We start from the raw sequence: 22,079 nt of genomic DNA, 5'->3' as shown, positions 1-22,079 counted from the left end.
CTTTTTTGAATAGTGGAGTAACATTAGCTACCCTCCAATCCATGGGTACTGTTCCAGAGTCTATGGAGTTCTGAAAGATGACCAGCAATGCATCTACTATTTCTAGGGCCACTTCCTTAAGTACCCTGGGATGTAGATTATCAGGCCCTGGGGATTTATCGGCCTTCAGTCCCATCAATTTTCCTAACACCATTTCCCTACAAATACTGATTTCTTTCAGTTCCACCCTTTCATCAGACCCTATGTTCCCCGGCATCTCTGGGAGGTTATTTGTGTCCTCCTTTGTGAAGACAGAACCAAAATATGTATTTAGTTGGTCTGCCATTTCTTTGTTCCCCATTATAAATTCCCCTGATTCTGACTGCAAGGGACTGACGCTTGACTTCACCAATCTTTTTCTCTTCACATATCTATAAAAGCTTTTACAGTCAGTTTTTATGTTTCCTGCAAGCTTACTCTCATATTCTATTTTCCCTTTCTTAATTAATCCCTTTGTCCTCCTTTGTTGAATCCTAAACTGCTCCCATTCCTCAGGATTATTGCTTTTTCTGGCCCAATTATATGTCCTCTCCTTGGATCTTATGCTATCCCTAAATTCCCTTGTTAGCCACGGTTGAGTCACCTTTTTTGTTTTATTTTTATACCAAACTGGGATGAACAAATTCTGTAGCTCATCCATTCGGTCTTTGAATGTTTGCCATTGCCTAGCCACCGTCAACCCTTTGAGTGCCATTCCCCAATCAATCCTACCCAACTCGCTCCTCAGGCCATCATTGTTTCCTTTATTTAAATTGAGGACCCTAGTCTCTGAGTCAATTACTTCATTCTCCATCTTAATGAAGAATTCGATCATATTATGATCGCTCCGACCCAAGGGGCCTCGTACAACAAGATTGCTAATTAATCCTTTCTCGTTACATAATACCCAGTCTAAGATGGCCTGATCTCTGGTTGGTTCCTCGACATATTGGTCCAGGAAACCATCCCGTAAACACTCCAGGAATTCCTCCTCCACAGTATTGTTACTAATTTGGTTGGCCCAATCTATATGTAGATTAAAGTCACCCATGATGACTTCTGTGCCCTTATTGCACGCTTCTTTAATTTCCCTTTTAATGCCATCCCCAACCTCCGCCTTACTGTTTGGAGGTCTATATACCACTCCCACTAATGTTTTTTCCCCTTAGTATTTCTCAATTCTACCCATACAGATTCCGCATCATCAGAGCTAATATCCTTCATTACAATTGTGTTAATCCCTTCTTTAACCAGTAATGCTACCCCACCTCCCTTTCCTTTTTGCCTATCTTTCCTGAATATCGAATACCCCTGGATGTTGAGTTCCCAGTCTTGGCCATCCTTGAGCCACGTTTCCGTAATCCCAACCAAATCGTATTCGTTTACCTCTATTTGCGCAGCCAATTCATCCACCTTATTACAAATGCTCCTCGCATTAAGACACAAAGCCTTCAGGCTTGTTTTTTTTAACGCTCTTAGACCTATTAGAATTATTATTTACTGTGGCCATGTTTGATTTAAACCGTTGATTTCTCTGACTGCCACTTTTGTTTTTCTCCTTCCTATCTTTTGCTTTTATCCTCGTTTCCCTTTCCTCTGTCTCCCTGCTCAGGTTCCCAACCCCCTGCCATTTTAGTTTAAACCCTCCCCCACAGCACTAGCAAACACTCCCCCTCGGACATCGGTTCCAGCCCTGCCCAGGTGCAAACCGTCCGGTTTGAACTGGTCCCACCTCCCCCAGAACCGGTTCCAATGTCCCAGGAACTTGAATCCCTCCCCCTGGCACCATTCCTCTAGCCACGTTTTCATCTGAAGTATCCTTCTATTTCAACTCTGACTAGCACGTGGCACTGGTAGCAATCCTGAGATTACTACCTTTGAGGTCCTGTTTTTAAATTTATCTCCTAACTCCCTATATTCCGCTTTTAGGACCTCATCCCACTTTTTACCTATATCGTTGATGCCTATATGCACCACGACAACTGGCTGTTCACCCTCCCCTTCCAAGATGTTCTGCAGCTGCTCGGAGACATCCTTGACCCTTGCACCAGGGAGGCAACACACCATCCTGGAGTCTCGTTTGCGGCCGCAGAAACGCCTATCTATTCCCCTTACAATAGAATCCCCTATTACTATAGCTCTACCCCTCTTTTTCCTCCCATTCTGTGCAGCAGAGCCACCCCTGGTGCCAGGAAGTTGGCTGCTGCTGCCTTCCTCTGATAAGCCATCCCCCCCAACAGTACCCAAAGTGGTGTATCTGTTGGAGAGGGGGATGGCCACAGGGGACCCCTGCATTACCTGTCTGCGCCTAGTACTCTGCCTGTTGGTCACCCGTTCCCTTTCTTCCTGTCCAACCTCTACCTGCGGTGTGTCCAACTCCGTAAACGTGCTATTCACGATGTCCTGAGCATCGTGAACGCTCCAGTAAGCATCCAATCGCAGCTCCAGTGCCGCAATGCGGTCTGTCAGTAGCTGCAGCTGGATGCACTTCTTGCACATATAGTTGTCAGGGACACAGGAAGTGTCCCTGATTTCCCACATATCGCAGGAAGAGCATATCACATGGCCCGGCTGTCCTGCCATGACTTACCCTTTAATTAATTGAATTTAAATTAAATCAATCAATCCCACTAATTACACTACAGTTAACTGGTTTACCAACAGTCCCCGCTACACCAGAGAGACCTTAGTAACTATAAATCACAGAGTTAAAGTTTAAAAAAGATAGGGTAGACAGAAAGGAACTTTTCCCCTTAGTAGAGGGGTCAATAACCAGGGGGCATAGTTTCAAGGTAAGGGGCGGGAGGTTTAGAGGGGATTTGAGGAAAAACTTTTTCACCCAGAGGGTGGTTGGAATCGAACTCACTGCCTGAAAGGGTGGTAGATGCAGGAACCCTCACAACATTCAAGAAGCATTTAGATGAGCACTTGAAACGCCATAGCATACAAGGCTACGGACCAAGTGCTGGAAAATGAGCTTAGAATAGACAGGGCTTGATGGCTGGCGCGGACACGATGGGCCGAAGGGCCTCTTTCTGTGCTGTATAACTCTATGACTACTTCATGTCCAGAGCAGAGAAGAGGCTGATTAACTACTATTGGTCAATTCATTAACTTCTGAAGTTTATTTAGATAATGCATATGGACATAGAAATTGATACTGAACATAGGCAGGTCCTTAATATGAACATGTCTAGACCTTTTGACACTACTCAAACTTTTATTGCATTATTTCCACAAAAGGTTGATTCCTGTGATGAGAGGGTTGTCCTATGGGGAGAGATTGAGTAGATTGGGCCTATACTCTTTGGAGTTTAGAAGAATGAGAGGTGATCTCATTGAAACATATAAGATTCTGAGGGGGATTGACAGGGTAGATGCTGAGAGATTGTTTCCCCTGGCTGGAGAGTCTCGAGCTAGGGGGCATAGTCTCGGGATAAGGGGTTGGCCATTTAAGACTGAGATGAGGAGGAATTTCTTCACTCAGAGTGTTTTGAATTTTTGGAATTCTCTACCCCACAGGGCTGTGGATGCTGAATCGTTGAATATATTCTAGGCTGAGATAGATAGATTTTTGGGGAATCAAGGGATATGGGCAGGAAAGTGGAGCTGAGGTTGAAGTTAAGCCATGATCTTATTGAATGGCGGAGCAGGCTTGAGGGGCCATATGGCCTACTCCTGCTCCTAATTCTTATCTTAGGATTACATAATTAAACAGCAAACACTGTGGGCTGCCATTTCTAATGGCTTGTGAAAAGTCTGTTTTTTGAAAAATCATTTGCATGTATAAGTAGATTAAGAAAGACTACTCGCAAATAAATTAGAATAAATAATGAGACTAACTGAAATGTATGAAGTCAACCATAGGAAAATGTATTTTTATATTATTTAGTTTATAAATAAATGTACTAAACACTAAAACATTAAACTTCTGGCAAAAGCAAACTTAGATCCCTATTCTGGACTACTATTTATGAGTTTATAAGTGGATCATTACCCTGTAATCTCCCAGCAGACTCTGCAGTTCCGCACAATGGTCATCTCCAACCTCTCCCCCCTGGCTGAGCTCCAGTTTAGGCAAGAATTGTCGAAGAGTAGATGTACAGTATCTGTTCCAGCGAGTTGGATGTCTTGGTCTCCATTCCATAATCTTCTCTTTCAAAATCTTTTCAATTCTGCATGAGTTGACACAAAAGATAAGGTAATTAAAAAAATCATAGAAAGTACTGAGGCACTGAAGTGTCTTTCTCATTTACACATTAAAAACAAGGATGAATTAATTTAGACACTTCTTTGTTTGAAAATGAAGTACTTAGTTTGTTAGGCAGTGACTAGTGGGGTACCACAGGGATCGGTGCTGGGACCCCAGCTATTCACACTATATATTAATGATCTAGACGAGGGAACTAGATGTAGTATCTCCAAGTTTGCAGACAACACAAAGCTGGGTGTGTGTGTGTGCTGTGAGGAGGATGCAGAGAAATTCCAGTATGATTTGGACAGGTTGGGTGATTGGGCAGATGCATGGCAGATGCAGTATAATGTGGATAAATGCGAGGTTATCCACTTTGGTGGCAAAAACAGGAAGACAGATTATCTGAATGGCAATAGATTGGGAAAAGGGGAAGTGCAACGAGACCTGGGTGTCCTTGTGCACCAGTCACTGAAGGTAAGCATGCAGGTGCAGCAGGCGGTTAAGAAGACAAATGGTATGTTGGCCTTCATAGCGAGAGGATTCGAGTACAGGAGCAAGGATGTCTTGCTGCATCTTTGGTGAGACCACACCTTGAGTAGTGTGTTCAGTTTTGGTTGCCTTATCTGAGGAAAGATGTTCTTGCCATGGAGAGAGTGCAGCAAAGATTCACCAGACTGATACCTGGGATGGCAAGAATAACGTATGAGGAGAGATTGGGTCGATTAGGCTTATATTCGCTGGAGTTTAGAAGAATTTGAGGGGATCTTATTGAAACTTATAAAATTCTACCAGGACTAGACAGCCTAGATGCAGGAAGGATGTTCCCGATGGCGGGGGAGTCCAGAACCAGGGGTCACAGTCTAAGGATAAGGGGTAAGCCATTTAGGACTGAGATGAGGAGGAATTTCTTCACCCAGAGAGTGGTGAGCCTGTGGAATTCTCTACCACAAAAGGCAGTTGAGGCCAATTAATTAAATATATTCAAGGAGGAGTTAGATATATTTCTTAAGGCTAAAGGGATCAAGAGAAACGGGGGGAAAGCAGGGACAGGGTACTGAATTTGGATGATCAGCTATGATCTCATTAAACGCAGAACAGGCTCGAGGGGCCAAATGGCCTACTCCTGCTCCTATCTTCTATGTATCTATGTAAGGGAATCTACAAAACTCTCACATATGACGCCCATGATAAAAGGTAATAAAAACACAATTTCAATTGACAATAAATCAGCATTACTTGTCCTGAAGTTCTACTGCTGCAGCCTTGTCAGTACGGCGATAAACCAGCTCTTCTGGCTAAGAGAGAGAAAATACATGAGCATGTGAACATAGTGCTATAGAAGTGGACAATAAACAGAGGATACAGTCAGATATCAAAGGCATACGAAAATATACCAATTTATGACACTGACCGCAGAACTTCTTTACCTCAATGGACAAACAGAACACAAGGAAACCATTGTGCCATCGAAGTTTACAGCACAGAAAGAGACCATTCGGCCCATCATGTCTGTGCTGGCTCTTTGCTAGAGCTATCCACAACTAATCCCACTGTCGTACTCTCTTCCCATAACCCTGTATCTTCCTCTGCTTCTAATATTTACCACACTTTTCCTTAAAAGATAACAATTGTTAACAACCACTCACTGTGATAAAACTCCATGCTCCAACAACCATCTGCTTAAAATGTTCTTTCTCTCCTCACTCTGTGACCCCTCGTCACTGATTCCCCAACCACAGGAATTAATCATTCCCTATTCACCCTATCAAAACACTTCACAATTTAAAAAAACTTCTTAGATTTCTCTGATCCAGTGGAAATAGTCCCCGTATCTCAAGTTTATCCTTGTAACTCTAGTTTCTCATCCCTCGCATCATCCTGGTCGATCTATGCTGCATGTACTCGATGACTATAGCATACTTTCTATAATGGGATGCCCAAAACAGCACATAGTACTCTAACTGTGATCTAACCAATATTTTTGCGCGAATTTATTGCATCTTTATTCTTTTACTCTATGCCCCTGTTCATAAAATCAAAAATGTTGTTGACCTTTTTTATATAGTAGGTAAGTCACCAGGACCGGATGGGATGCATCCTAGGATGCTGAGGGAAGTAAAGGTGGAAATTGCAGAGGTCCTGGCCATAATCTTCCAATCCTCCTTAGATACGGGGGTGGTGCCAGAGGACTGGAGAATTGCAAATTTTACACCTTTGTTCAAAAAAGGGTGCAAGGATGAACCCAGCAACGACAGGCCAGTCAGTTTAACCTCGGTAGTAGGGAAGCTTTTAGAAACGAAAATCAGGGAAAAAATTAATAATCACTTGGACAAGTGTGGATTAATTAAGGAAAGCCAGCATGGATTTGTTAAAGGCAAATCGTGTTTAACTAACTTGATTGAGTTTTTTGATGAGGCAACGGAAAGAGTTGATGAGGGCAATGCGGTTGATGTGGTGTACATGGACTTCCAAAAGGTGTTTGATAAAGTGCCACATAATAGGCTTGCTAGCAAAGCTCAAGCCCATGGAATAAAAGGGACAGTGGCAGCATGGATATGAAATTGGCTAAGTGACAGGAAACAGAGAGTAGTGGTGAATGGTTGTTTTTTGGACTGGAGGAAGGTATACAGTGGTGTTCCCCAGGGGTCAGTACTAGGATAACTGCTTTTCTTGATATATAATTAATAACTTGGGCTTGGGTGTACAGGGCACAATTTCAAAATTTGCAGATGACACAAAACTTGGAAGTATATTGAACAGTGAGGAGGAGAGTGATAGACTTCAAGAAGACATAGACAGGCTGGTGGAATGGGCGGACACGTGGCAGATGAAATTTAACGCAGAAAAGTGCGAAGTGATACATTTTGGTAGGAAGAATGAGGAGAGGCAATATAAACTAAAGGGTACAATCCTAAAGGGGGTGCATGAATAGAGAGACCTGGGGGTATATGTGCACAAATCATTGAAGGTGGCAGGGCAGGTTGAGAAAGCGGTTAAAAAAGCATACGGGGTCCTGGGCTTCTTAAATAGAGGCACAGAGTACAAAAGCAAGAAAGTTATGATGAACCTTTATGAAACACTGATCCGACCTCAACTGGAGTATTGTGTCCAATTCTGGGCACCGCACTTTAGGAAGGATGTGAAGGCCTTAGAGAGGGTACAGAAAAGGTTTAAAAGAATGGTTTCAGGGATGAGGAACTTCAGTTACATGGATAGACTGGAGAGGCTGGTGTTGTTCTCCTTAAAGCAGAGAAGATTGAGAGGAGATTTGATAGAAGTGTTCAAAATCATGAGGGGTCTAGACAGAGTAGAGAGAAACTGTTCCCATTGGCGGAAGGGTCGAGAACCAGAGGGCGCAGGTTTAAGGTGACTGACAGATGAACCAAAGGCAACATGATGAAAAACTTTTTTACACAGTGAGTGGTTAGGATCTGGAATGCACTGCCTGAGTGGGTGGTGGAGGCAGGCTCAATCCTGGCTTTCAAAAGGGAGTTGGGTAATTACCTGAAGGAAAAACATTTGCAGGGCTACGAAGAAAGGGCAGGGGAGTGGGACTAGCTGAAGTGCTCTAGCAGAGAGCCGGTACGGGTTCAACGGGCCGAATGGCCTCCTTCTGACTCTTGTGCAGCGCCGTGGGACATTTTACTACATTAAAGATGCTATATAAATACAAGTTGTTGCACAACCATTCTCTGATTTTATGCTTCTATATTTAATCTACCTGCATTTGCACTTTCAGAGCATTATTCATTTGAACCCTTGCTCTCTATACATCCACACTGGTCAGTGTCTCTTTTGAACCCTTGCTCTCTGTACATCCACACTGGTCAGTGTCTCGATTGAACCCTTGCTCTCTATACACCCACACTGGTCAGTGTCTCTATTGAACCCTTGCTCTCTATACACCCACACTGGTCAGTGTCTCTATTGAACCCTTGCTCTCTATACACCCACACTGGTCAGTGTCTCTATTGAACCCTTGCTCTCTGTACACCCACACTGGTCAGTGTCTCGATTGAACCCTTGCTCTCTATACACCCACACTGGTCAGTGTCTCTTTTGAACCCTTGCTCTCTGTACATCCACACTGGTCAGTGTCTCGATTGAACCCTTGCTCTCTATACACCCACACTGGTCAGTGTCTCTATTGAACCCTTGCTCTCTGTACACCCACACTGGTCAGTGTCTCTATTGAACCCTTGCTCTCTATACACCCACACTGGTCAGTGTCTCTATTGAACCCTTGCTCTCTATACACCCACACTGGTCAGTGTCTCTACTGAACCCTTGCTCTCTATACACCCACACTGGTCAGTGTCTCTACTGAACCCTTGCTCTCTATACACCCACACTGGCCAGTGTCTCTACTGAACCCTTGCTCTCTATACACCCACACTGGTCAGTGTCTCTATTGAACCCTTGCTCTCTATACACCCACACTGGTCAGTGTCTCTATTGAACCCTTGCTCTCTATACACCCACACTGGTCAGTGTCTCTATTGAACCCTTGCTCTCTATACACCCACACTGGTCAGTGTCTCTATTGAACCCTTGCTCTCTATACACCCACACTGGTCAGTGTCTCTACTGAACCCTTGCTCTCTATACACCCACACTGGTCAGTGTCTCTACTGAACCCTTGCTCTCTATACACCCACACTGGCCAGTGTCTCTACTGAACCCTTGCTCTCTATACACCCACACTGGTCAGTGTCTCTATTGAACCCTTGCTCTCTATACACCCACACTGGTCAGTGTCTCTATTGAACCCTTGCTCTCTATACACCCACACTGGTCAGTGTCTCTATTGAACCCTTGCTCTCTATACACCCACACTGGTCAGTGTCTCTATTGAACCCTTGCTCTCTGTACACCCACACTGGTCAGTGTCTCTATTGAACCCTTGCTCTCTATACACCCACACAGGTCAGTGTCTCCATTGAACCCTTGTTCTCTATACACCCACACTGGTCAGTGTCTCTATTGAACCCTTGCTCTCTGTACACCCACACTGGTCAGTGTCTCTATTGAACCCTTGCTCTCTATACACCCACACTGGTCAGTGTCTCTATTGAACCCTTGCTCTCGAAACACCCACACTGGTCAGTGTCTCTATTGAACCCTTGCTCTCTATACATCCACACTGGTCAGTGTCTCTATTGAACCCTTGCTCTCTGTACACCCACACTGGTCAGTGTCTCTATTGAACCCTTGCTCTCTGTACACCCACACTGGTCAGTGTCTCGATTGAACCCTTGCTCTCTACACACCCACACTGGTCAGTGTCTCGATTGAACCCTTGCTCTCTGTGCACCCACACTGGTCAGTGTCTCTATTGAACCCTTGCTCTCTATACACCCACACTGGTCAGTGTCTCTACTGAACCCTTGCTCTCTATACACCCACACTGGTCAGTGTCTCTTTTGAACCCTTGCTCTCTATACACCCACACTGGTCAGTGTCTCTATTGAACCCTTGCTCTCTATACACCCACACTGGTCAGTGTCTCTACTGAACCCTTGCTCTCTATACACCCACACTGGTCAGTGTCTCGACTGAACCCTTGCTCTCTATACACCCACACTGGCCAGTGTCTCTACTGAACCCTTGCTCTCTATACACCCACACTGGTCAGTGTCTCTATTGAACCCTTGCTCTCTATACACCCACACTGGTCAGTGTCTCTATTGAACCCTTGCTCTCTATACACCCACACTGGTCAGTGTCTCTATTGAACCCTTGCTCTCTATACACCCACACTGGTCAGTGTCTCTATTGAACCCTTGCTCTCTGTACACCCACACTGGTCAGTGTCTCTATTGAACCCTTGCTCTCTATACACCCACACTGGTCAGTGTCTCTATTGAACCCTTGTTCTCTATACACCCACACTGGTCAGTGTCTCTATTGAACCCTTGTTCTCTATACACCCACACTGGTCAGTGTCTCTATTGAACCCTTGCTCTCTGTACACCCACACTGGTCAGTGTCTCTATTGAACCCTTGCTCTCTATACACCCACACTGGTCAGTGTCTCTATTGAACCCTTGTTCTCTATACACCCACACTGGTCAGTGTCTCTATTGAACCCTTGCTCTCTATACACCCACACTGGTCAGTGTCTCTATTGAACCCTTGTTCTCTATACACCCACACTGGTCAGTGTCTCTATTGAACCCTTGTTCTCTATACACCCACACTGGTCAGTGTCTCGATTGAACCCTTGCTCTCTGTACACCCACACTGGTCAGTGTCTCTATTGAACCCTTGCTCTCTATACACCCGCACTGGTCAGTGTCTCTATTGAACACTTGTTCTCTATACACCCACACTGGTCAGTGTCTCTATTGAACCCTTGTTCTCTATACACCCACACTGGTCAGTGTCTCTATTGAACCCTTGCTCTCTATACACCCACACTGGTCAGTGTCTCTATTGAACCCTTGTTCTCTATACACCCACACTGGTCAGTGTCTCTATTGAACCCTTGTTCTCTATACACCCACACTGGTCAGTGTCTCGATTGAACCCTTGCTCTCTGTACACCCACACTGGTCAGTGTCTCTATTGAACCCTTGCTCTCTATACACCCACACTGGTCAGTGTCTCTATTGAACCCTTGTTCTCTATACACCCACACTGGTCAGTGTCTCTATTGAACCCTTGCTCTCTATACACCCACACTGGTCAGTGTCTCTATTGAACCCTTGTTCTCTATACACCCACACTGGTCAGTGTCTCTATTGAACCCTTGCTCTCTGTACATCCACACTGGTCAGTGTCTCTATTGAACCCTTGCTCTCTATACACCCACACTGGTCAGTGTCTCTATTGAACCCTTGCTCTCTGTACATCCACACTGGTCAGTGTCTCTATTGAACCCTTGCTCTCTATACACCCACACTGGTCAGTGTCTCTATTGAACCCTTGTTCTCTATACATCCACACGGGTCAGTGTCTCTATTGAACCCTTGTTCTCTATACATCCACACTGGTCAGTGTCTCGATTGAACCCTTGCTCTCTGTACACCCACACTGGTCAGTGTCTCTATTGAACCCTTGTTCTCTATACATCCACACTGGTCAGTGTCTCTATTGAACCCTTGCTCTCTATACACCCACACTGGTCAGTGTCCCTATTGAACCCTTGCTCTCTATACATCCACACTGGTCAGTGTCTCTATTGAACCCTTGTTCTCTATACACCCACACTGGTCAATGTCTCTATTGAACCCTTGTTCTCTATACACCCACACTGGTCAGTGTCTCTATTGAACCCTTGTTCTCTGTACATCCACACTGGTCAGTGTCTCTATTGAACCCTTGTTCTCTATCCATCCACACTGGTCAGTGTCTCGATTGAACCCTTGCTCTCTGTACACCCACACTGGTCAGTGTCTCTATTGAACCCTTGTTCTCTATACATCCACACTGGTCAGTGTCTCTATTGAACCCTTGCTCTCTGTACACCCACACTGCTCAGTGTCTCTATTGAACCCTTGTTCTCTATACATCCACACTGGTCAGTGTCTCTATTGAACCCTTGCTCTCTGTACACCCACACTGGTCAGTGTCTCTATTGAACCCTTGTTCTCTATACATCCACACTGGTCAGTGTCTCTATTGAACCCTTGCTCTCTATACACCCACACTGGTCAGTGTCTCGATTGAACCCTTGCTCTCTTTCCACCCACACTGGTCAGTGTCTCTATTGAACCCTTGTTCTCTATACATCCACACTGGTCAGTGTCTCTATTGAACCCTTGCTCTCTGTACACCCACACTGGTCAGTGTCTCTATTGAACCCTTGCTCTCAAAACACCCACACTGGTCAGTGTCTCTATTGAACCCTTGCTCTCTATACACCCACACTGGTCAGTGTCTCTATTGAACCCTTGTTCTCTATACACCCACACTGGTCAGTGTCTCTATTGAACCCTTGCTCTCTGTACACCCACACTGGTCAGTGTCTCTATTGAACACTTGTTCTCTATACATCCACACTGGTCAGTGTCTCGATTGAACCCTTGCTCTCTGTCCACCCACACTGGTCAGTGTCTCTATTGAACCCTTGTTCTCTATACATCCACACTGGTCAGTGTCTCGATTGAACCCTTGTTCCCGATACACCCACACTGGTCAGTGTCTCTATTGAACCCTTGCTCTCTATACACCCACACTGGTCAGTGTCTCTGTTGAACCCTTGTTCTCTATACATCCACACTGGTCAGTGTCTCTATTGAACCCTTGCTCTCTATACACCCACACTGGTCAGTGTCTCTATTGAACCCTTGCTCTCTATACACCCACACTGGTCAGTGTCTCTATTGAACCCTTGCTCTCTGCACACCCACACTGGTCAGTGTCTGTATTGAACCCTTGCTCTCTGTACACCCACACTGGTCAGTGTCTCTATTGAACCCTTGCTCTCTATACACCCACACTGGTCAGTGTCTCTATTGAACCCTTGCTCTCTGTACACCCACACTGGTCAGTGTCTCTATTGAACCCTTGCTCTCTGTACACCCACACTGGTCAGTGTCTCTATTGAACCCTTGCTCTCTGTACACCCACACTGGTCAGTGTCTCTATTGAACCCTTGCTCTCTATACACCCACACTGGTCAGTGACTCCATTGAACCCTTGCTCTCTATACACCCACACTGGTCAGTGTCTCTATTGAACCCTTGCTCTCTGTACACCCACACTGGTCAGTGTCTCTATTGAACCCTTGCTCTCTATACACCCACACTGGTCAGTGTCTCTATTGAACCCTTGCTCTCTGTACACCCACACTGGTCAGTGTCTCTATTGAACCCTTGCTCTCTATACATCCACACTGGTCAGTGTCTCTATTGAACCCTTGCTCTCTATACACCCACACTGGTCAGTGTCTCTATTGAACCCTTGCTCTCTATACATCCACACTGGTCAGTGTCTCGATTGAACCCTTGCTCTCTATACACCCACACTGGTCAGTGTCTCGATTGAACCCTTGCTCTCTATACACCCACACTGGTCAGTGTCTCTATTGAACCCTTGCTCTCTGTACACCCACACTGGTCAGTGTCTCGATTGAACCCTTGCTCTCTATACATCCACACTGGTCAGTGTCTCGATTGAACCCTTGCTCTCTATACACCCACACTGGTCAGTGTCTCGATTGAACCCTTGCTCTCTACACACCCACACTGGTCAGTGTCTCGATTGAACCCTTGCTCTCTATACACCCACACTGGTCAGTGTCTCGATTGAACCCTTGCTCTCTATACACCCACACTGGTCAGTGTCTCTATTGAACCCTTGCTCTCTATACACCCACACTGGTCAGTGTCTCGATTGAACCCTTGCTCTCTATACACCCACACTGGTCAGTGTCTCGATTGAACCCTTGCTCTCTATACACCCACACTGGTCAGTGTCTCTATTGAACCCTTGCTCTCTATACACCCACACTGGTCAGTGTCGCTATTGAACCCTTGCTCTCTGTACACCCACACTGGTCAGTGTCTCTATTGAACCCTTGCTCTCTGTACACCCACACTGGTCAGTGTCTCTATTGAACCCTTGTTCTCTATACACCCACACTGGTCAGTGCCTCTATTGAACCCTTGCTCTCCATACACCCACACTGGTCAGTGTCTCTATTGAACCCTTGCTCTCTATACACCCACACTGGTCAGTGTCTCTATTGAACCCTTGCTCTCTGCACACCCACACTGGTCAGTGTCTCGATTGAACCCTTGCTCTCTATACATCCACACTGGTCAGTGTCTCTATTGAACCCTTGCTCTCTATACACCCACACTGGTCAGTGTCTCGATTGAACCCTTGCTCTCTGTACACCCACACTGGTCAGTGTCTCGATTGAACCGTTGCTCTCTATACACCCACACTGGTCAGTGTCTCTATTGAACCCTTGCTCTCTATACACCCACACTGGTCAGTGTCTCGATTGAACCCTTGCTCTCGAAACACCCACACTGGTCAGTGTCTCGATTGAACCCTTGCTCTCTATACACCCACACAGGTCAGTGTCTCTATTGAACCCTTGCTCTCGATACACCCACACTGGTCAGTGTCTCTATTGAACCCTTGTTCTCTGTACACCCACACTGGTCAGTGTCTCTATTGAACCCTTGCTCTCTATACACCCACACTGGTCAGTGTCTCTATTGAACCCTTGCTCTCTATACACCCACACTGGTCAGTGTCTCTATTGAACCCTTGTTCTCTGTACACCCACACTGGTCAGTGTCTCTATTGAACCCTTGCTCTCTGTACACCCACACTGGTCAGTGTCTCTATTGAACACTTGCTCTCTGTACACCCACACTGGTCAGTGTCTCTATTGAACCCTTGCTCTCTATACATCCACACTGGTCAGTGTCTCTATTGAACCCTTGCTCTCTATACACCCACACTGGTCAGTGTCTCTATTGAACCCTTGCTCTCTGTACACCCACACTGGTCAGTGTCTCTATTGAACCCTTGCTCTCTGTACACCCACACTGGTCAGTGTCTCTATTGAACACTTGCTCTCTGTACACCCACACTGGTCAGTGTCTCTATTGAACCCTTGCTCTCGAAACACCCACACTGGTCAGTGTCTCTATTGAACCCTTGCTCTCTATACATCCACACTGGTCAGTGTCTCTATTGAACCCTTGCTCTCTGTACACCCACACTGGTCAGTGTCTCTATTGAACACTTGCTCTCTGTACACCCACACTGGTCAGTGTCTCGATTGAACCCTTGCTCTCTGTGCACCCACACTGGTCAGTGTCTCTATTGAACCCTTGCTCTCTATACACCTACACTGGTCAGTGTCTCTACTGAACCCTTGCTCTCTATACACCCACACTGGTCAGTGTCTCTATTGAACCCTTGCTCTCTATACACCCACACTGGTCAGTGTCTCTATTGAACCCTTGCTCTCTATACACCCACACTGGTCAGTGTCTCTACTGAACCCTTGCTCTCTATACACCCACACTGGTCAGTGTCTCTACTGAACCCTTGCTCTCGAAACACCCACACTGGCCAGTGTCTCTACTGAACCCTTGCTCTCTATACACCCACACTGGTCAGTGTCTCTATTGAACCCTTGCTCTCTATACACCCACACTGGTCAGTGTCTCTATTGAACCCTTGCTCTCTATACACCCACACTGGTCAGTGTCTCTATTGAACCCTTGCTCTCTATACACCCACACTGGTCAGTGTCTCTATTGAACCCTTGCTCTCTGTACACCCACACTGGTCAGTGTCTCTATTGAACCCTTGCTCTCTATACACCCACACTGGTCAGTGTCTCTATTGAACCCTTGTTCTCTATACACCCACACTGGTCAGTGTCTCTATTGAACCCTTGTTCTCTATACACCCACACTGGTCAGTGTCTCTATTGAACCCTTGCTCTCTGTACACCCACACTGGTCAGTGTCTCTATTGAACCCTTGCTCTCTATACACCCACACTGGTCAGTGTCTCTATTGAACCCTTGCTCTCGAAACACCCACACTGGTCAGTGTCTCTATTGAACCCTTGCTCTCTATACATCCACACTGGTCAGTGTCTCTATTGAACCCTTGCTCTCTGTACACCCACACTGGTCAGTGTCTCTATTGAACACTTGCTCTCTGTACACCCACACTGGTCAGTGTCTCGATTGAACCCTTGCTCTCTACACACCCACACTGGTCAGTGTCTCGATTGAACCCTTGCTCTCTGTGCACCCACACTGGTCAGTGTCTCTATTGAACCCTTGCTCTCTATACACCCACACTGGTCAGTGTCTCTACTGAACCCTTGCTCTCTATACACCCACACTGGTCAGTGTCTCGATTGAACCCTTGCTCTCTATACACCCACACTGGTCAGTGTCTCTATTGAACCCTTGCTCTCTATACACCCACACTGGTCAGTGTCTCTACTGAACCCTTGCTCTCTATACACCCACACTGGTCAGTGTCTCTATTGAACCCTTGCTCTCTATACACCCACACTGGCCAGTGTCTCTACTGAACCCTTGCTCTCTATACACCCACACTGTTCAGTGTCTCTATTGAACCCTTGCTCTCTATACACCCACACTGGTCAGTGTCTCTATTGAACCCTTGCTCTCTGTACACCCACACTGGTCAGTGTCTCTATTGAACCCTTGCTCTCTATACACCCACACTGGTCAGTGTCTCTATTGAACCCTTGTTCTCTATACACCCACACTGGTCAGTGTCTCTATTGAACCCTTGTTCTCTATACACCCACACTGGTCAGTGTCTCTATTGAACCCTTGCTCTCTATACACCCACACTGGTCAATGTCTCTATTGAACCCTTGTTCTCTATACACCCACACTGGTCAGTGTCTCTATTGAACCCTTGTTCTCTATACACCCACACTGGTCAGTGTCTCGATTGAACCCTTGCTCTCTGTACACCCACACTGGTCAGTGTCTCTATTGAACCCTTGCTCTCTATACACCCACACTGGTCAGTGTCTCTATTGAACCCTTGTTCTCTATACACCCACACTGGTCAGTGTCTCTATTGAACCCTTGCTCTCTATACACCCACACTGGTCAGTGTCTCTATTGAACCCTTGTTCTCTATACACCCACACTGGTCAGTGTCTCTATTGAACCCTTGCTCTCTGTACATCCACACTGGTCAGTGTCTCTATTGAACCCTTGCTCTCTATACACCCACACTGGTCAGTGTCTCTATTGAACCCTTGTTCTCTATACATCCACACTGGTCAGTGTCTCTATTGAACCCTTGTTCTCTATACATCCACACTGGTCAGTGTCTCGATTGAACCCTTGCTCTCTGTACACCCACACTGGTCAGTGTCTCTATTGAACCCTTGTTCTCTATACATCCACACTGGTCAGTGTCTCTATTGAACCCTTGCTCTCTATACACCCACACTGGTCAGTGTCTCTATTGAACCCTTGCTCTCTATACATCCACACTGGTCAGTGTCTCTATTGAACCCTTGTTCTCTATACACCCACACTGGTCAGTGTCTCTATTGAACCCTTGTTCTCTATACACCCACACTGGTCAGTGTCTCTATTGAACCCTTGTTCTCTATACATCCACACTGGACAGTGTCTCTATTGAACCCTTGTTCTCTATCCATCCACACTGGTCAGTGTCTCGATTGAACCCTTGCTCTCTGTACACCCACACTGCTCAGTGTCTCTATTGAACCCTTGTTCTCTATACATCCACACTGGTCAGTGTCTCTATTGAACCCTTGCTCTCTGTACACCCACACTGGTCAGTGTCTCTATTGAACCCTTGTTCTCTATACATCCACACTGGTCAGTGTCTCTATTGAACCCTTGCTCTCTATACACCCACACTGGTCAGTGTCTCGATTGAACCCTTGCTCTCTTTCCACCCACACTGGTCAGTGTCTCTATTGAACCCTTGTTCTCTATACATCCACACTGGTCAGTGTCTCTATTGAACCCTTGCTCTCTATACACCCACACTGGTCAGTGTCTCTATTGAACCCTTGCTCTCAAAACACCCACACTGGTCAGTGTCTCTATTGAACCCTTGCTCTCTATACACCCACACTGGTCAGTGTCTCTATTGAACCCTTGCTCTCTATACACCCACACTGGTCAGTGTCTCTACTGAACCCTTGCTCTCTGTACACCCACACTGGTCAGTGTCTCTATTGAACCCTTGTTCTCTATACATCCACACTGGTCAGTGTCTCGATTGAACCCTTGCTCTCTGTCCACCCACACTGGTCAGTGTCTCTATTGAACCCTTGTTCTCTATACATCCACACTGGTCAGTGTCTCGATTGAACCCTTGTTCTCGATACACCCACACTGGTCAGTGTCTCTATTGAACCCTTGCTCTCTATACACCCACACTGGTCAGTGTCTCTATTGAACCCTTGTTCTCTATACATCCACACTGGTCAGTGTCTCTATTGAACCCTTGCTCTCTATACACCCACACTGGTCAGTGTCTCTATTGAACCCTTGCTCTCTATACACCCACACTGGTCAGTGTCTCTATTGAACCCTTGCTCTCTGCACACCCACACTGGTCAGTGTCTCTATTGAACCCTTGCTCTCTGTACACCCACACTGGTCAGTGTCTCTATTGAACCCTTGCTCTCTATACACCCACACTGGTCAGTGTCTCTATTGAACCCTTGCTCTCTATACACCCACACTGGTCAGTGTCTCTATTGAACCCTTGCTCTCTGTACACCCACACTGGTCAGTGTCTCTATTGAACCCTTGCTCTCTATACACCCACACTGGTCAGTGTCTCTATTGAACCCTTGCTCTCTATACACCCACACTGGTCAGTGTCTCTATTGAACCCTTGCTCTCTGTACACCCACACTGGTCAGTGTCTCTATTGAACCCTTGCTCTCTATACACCCACACTGGTCAGTGTCTCTATTGAACCCTTGCTCTCTATACACCCACACTGGTCAGTGTCTCTATTGAACCGTTGCTCTCTATACACCCACACTGGTCAGTGTCTCTATTGAACCCTTGCTCTCTGTACACCCACACTGGTCAGTGTCTCTATTGAACCCTTGCTCTCTATACACCCACACTGGTCAGTGTCTCTATTGAACCCTTGCTCTCTGTACACCCACACTGGTCAGTGTCTCTATTGAACCCTTGCTCTCTGTGCACCCACACTGGTCAGTGTCTCTATTGAAACCTTGCTCTCTACACACCCACACTGGTCAGTGTCTCGATTGAACCCTTGCTCTCTGTACACCCACACTGGTCAGTGTCTCTATTGAACCCTTGCTCTCTGTACACCCACACTGGTCAGTGTCTCTATTGAACCCTTGCTCTCTGTACACCCACACTGGTCAGTGTCTCTATTGAACCCTTGCTCCCTGTACACCCACACTGGTCAGTGTCTCTATTGAACCCTTGCTCTCTATACACCCACACTGGTCAGTGTCTCCATTGAACCCTTGCTCTCTATACACCCACACTGGTCAGTGTCTCTATTGAACCCTTGCTCTCTGTACACCCACACTGGTCAGTGTCTCTATTGAACCCTTGCTCTCTATACACCCACACTGGTCAGTGTCTCTATTGAACCCTTGCTCTCTGTACATCCACACTGGTCAGTGTCTCTATTGAACCCTTGCTCTCTATACACCCACGCTGGTCAGTGTCTCTATTGAACCCTTGCTCTCTGTACACCCACACTGGTCAGTGTCTCTATTGAACCCTTGCTCTCTATACACCCACACTGGTCAGTGTCTCTATTGAACCCTTGCTCTCGATACATCCACACTGGTCAGTGTCTCTATTGAACCCTTGCTCTCTATACACCCACACTGGTCAGTGTCTCTATTGAACCCTTGTTCTCGAAACACCCACACTGGTCAGTGTCTCTATTGAACCCTTGCTCTCTATACACCCACACTGGTCAGTGTCTCTATTGAACCCTTGCTCTCTATACACCCACACTGGTCAGTGTCTCTTTTGAACCCTTGCTCTCTGTACACCCACACTGGTCAGTGTCTCTATTGAACCCTTGCTCTCTATACACCCACACTGGTCAGTGTCTCTATTGAACCCTTGCTCTCTATACACCCACACTGGTCAGTGTCTCGATTGAACCCTTGCTCTCTGTACACCCACACTGGTCAGTGTCTCTATTGAACCCTTGCTCTCTACACACCCACACTGGTCAGTGTCTCTATTGAACCCTTGCTCTCTATACACCCACACTGGTCAGTGTCTCGATTGAATCCTTGCTCTCTATACATCCACACTGGTCAGTGTCTCTATTCAACCCTTGCTCTCTATACACCCACACTGGTCAGTGTCTCTATTGAACCCTTGCTCTCTGTACACCCACACTGGTCAGTGTCTCTATTGAACCCTTGCTCTCTGTACACCCACACTGGTCAGTGTCTCTATTGAACCCTTGCTCTCTATACACCCACACTGGTCAGTGTCTCTATTGAACCCTTGCTCTCTATACACCCACACTGGTCAGTGTCTCGATTGAACCCTTGCTCTCTGTACACCCACACTGGTCAGTGTCTCGATTGAACCCTTGCTCTCTAAACACCCACACTGGTCAGTGTCTCTATTGAACCCTTGCTCTCTATACATCCACACTGGTCAGTGTCTCTATTGAACCCTTGCTCTCTGTACACCCACACTGGTCAGTGTCTCTATTGAACCCTTGCTCTCTTTACATCCACACTGGTCAGTGTCTCTATTGAACCCTTGCTCTCTATACACCCACACTGGTCAGTGTCTCTATTGAACCCTTGCTCTCTATACACCCACACTGGTCAGTGTCTCGATTGAACCCTTGCTCTCTGTACACCCACACTGGTCAGTGTCTCGATTGAACCCTTGCTCTCTATACACCCACACTGGTCAGTGTCTCGATTGAACCCTTGCTCTCTATACACCCACACTGGTCAGTGTCTCTATTGAACCCTTGCTCTCTATACACCCACACTGGTCAGTGTCTCTATTGAACCCTTGTTCTCGATACATCCACACTGGTCAGTGTCTCGATTGAACCCTTGCTCTCTGTACACCCACACTGGTCAGTGTCTCTATTGAACCCTTGTTCTCTATACACCCACACTGGTCAGTGTCTCTATTGAACCCTTGCTCTCTGTACACCCACACTGGTCAGTGTCTCCATTGAACCCTTGCTCTCTGTACACTCACACTGGTCAGTGTCTCTATTGAACCCTTGCTCTCTATACACCCACACTGGTCAGTGTCTCTATTGAACCCTTGTTCTCTATACACCCACACTGGTCAGTGTCTCTATTGAACCCTTGCTCTCTGTACACCCACACTGGTCAGTGTCTCTATTGAACCCTTGCTCTCTATACACCCACACTGGTCAGTGTCTCTATTGAACCCTTGTTCTCTGTACACCCACACTGGTCAGTGTCTCGATTGAACCCTTGCTCTCTATACATCCACACTGGTCAGTGTCTCGATTGAACCCTTGCTCTCTATACACCCACACTGGTCAGTGTCTCTATTGAACCCTTGCTCTCTGTACACCCACACTGGTCAGTGTCTCCATTGAACCCTTGCTCTCTATACACCCACACTGGTCAGTGTCTCTATTGAACCCTTGCTATCTATACACCCACACTGGCCAGTGTCTCTATTGAACCCTTGCTCTCTATACACCCACACTGGTCAGTGTCTCTATTGAACCCTTGCTCTCTGTACATCCACACTGGTCAGTGTCTCGATTGAACCCTTGCTCTCTATACACCCACACTGGTCAGTGTCTCTATTGAACCCTTGCTCTCTGTACACCCACACTGGTCAGTGTCTCTATTGAACCCTTGCTCTCTATACACCCACACTGGTCAGTGTCTCTATTGAACCCTTGCTCTCTGTACACCCACACTGGTCAGTGTCTCTATTGAACCCTTGTTCTCTATACACCCACACTGGTCAGTGTCTCTATTGAACCCTTGCTCTCTATACACCCACACTGGTCAGTGTCTCTATTGAACCCTTGCTCTCTATACACCCACACTGGTCAGTGTCTCTATTGAACCCTTGCTCTCTGTACACCCACACTGGTCAGTGTCTCTATTGAACCCTTGCTCTCTATACACCCACACTGGTCAGTGTCTCTATTGAACCCTTGCTCTCTGTACACCCACACTGGTCAGTGTCTCTATTGAACCCTTGCTATCTGTACACCCACACTGGTCAGTGTCTCTATTGAACCCTTGCTCTCTATACACCCACACTGGTCAGTGTCTCTATTGAACCCTTGTTCTCTATACACCCACACTGGTCAGTGTCTCTATTGAACCCTTGCTCTCGATACACCCACACTGGTCA

General features: G+C 46.5%; 1 protein-coding gene across 6 annotated transcripts in view; it reads right to left on the bottom strand.

Annotated features, from left to right (window-relative positions):
* cc2d2a (coiled-coil and C2 domain containing 2A) overlaps positions 1–22,079 on the bottom strand; it is a 317,140-nt gene that overhangs the window by 7,351 nt on the left and 287,710 nt on the right. For all 6 annotated transcript variants that reach the window (XM_085966208.1, XM_085966216.1, XM_085966224.1 and 3 more), the window contains 2 exons: positions 5,450–5,508; positions 4,016–4,193 (listed from right to left, as the gene is read on the bottom strand). In XM_085966208.1, the coding sequence (XP_085822334.1) occupies positions 4,016–4,193; positions 5,450–5,508 (237 nt within the window). The remainder of the gene's footprint in view (positions 1–4,015; positions 4,194–5,449; positions 5,509–22,079) is intronic.

Source organism: Somniosus microcephalus, chromosome 2 (assembly GCF_052327205.1).
Source record: "Somniosus microcephalus isolate GS21.2 chromosome 2, FLI_Smic_1.0, whole genome shotgun sequence".
In the NCBI taxonomy this organism is placed as follows: Eukaryota; Metazoa; Chordata; class Chondrichthyes; order Squaliformes; family Somniosidae; genus Somniosus; species Somniosus microcephalus.
This window is presented reverse-complemented; position numbering and strand designations above follow the sequence as displayed.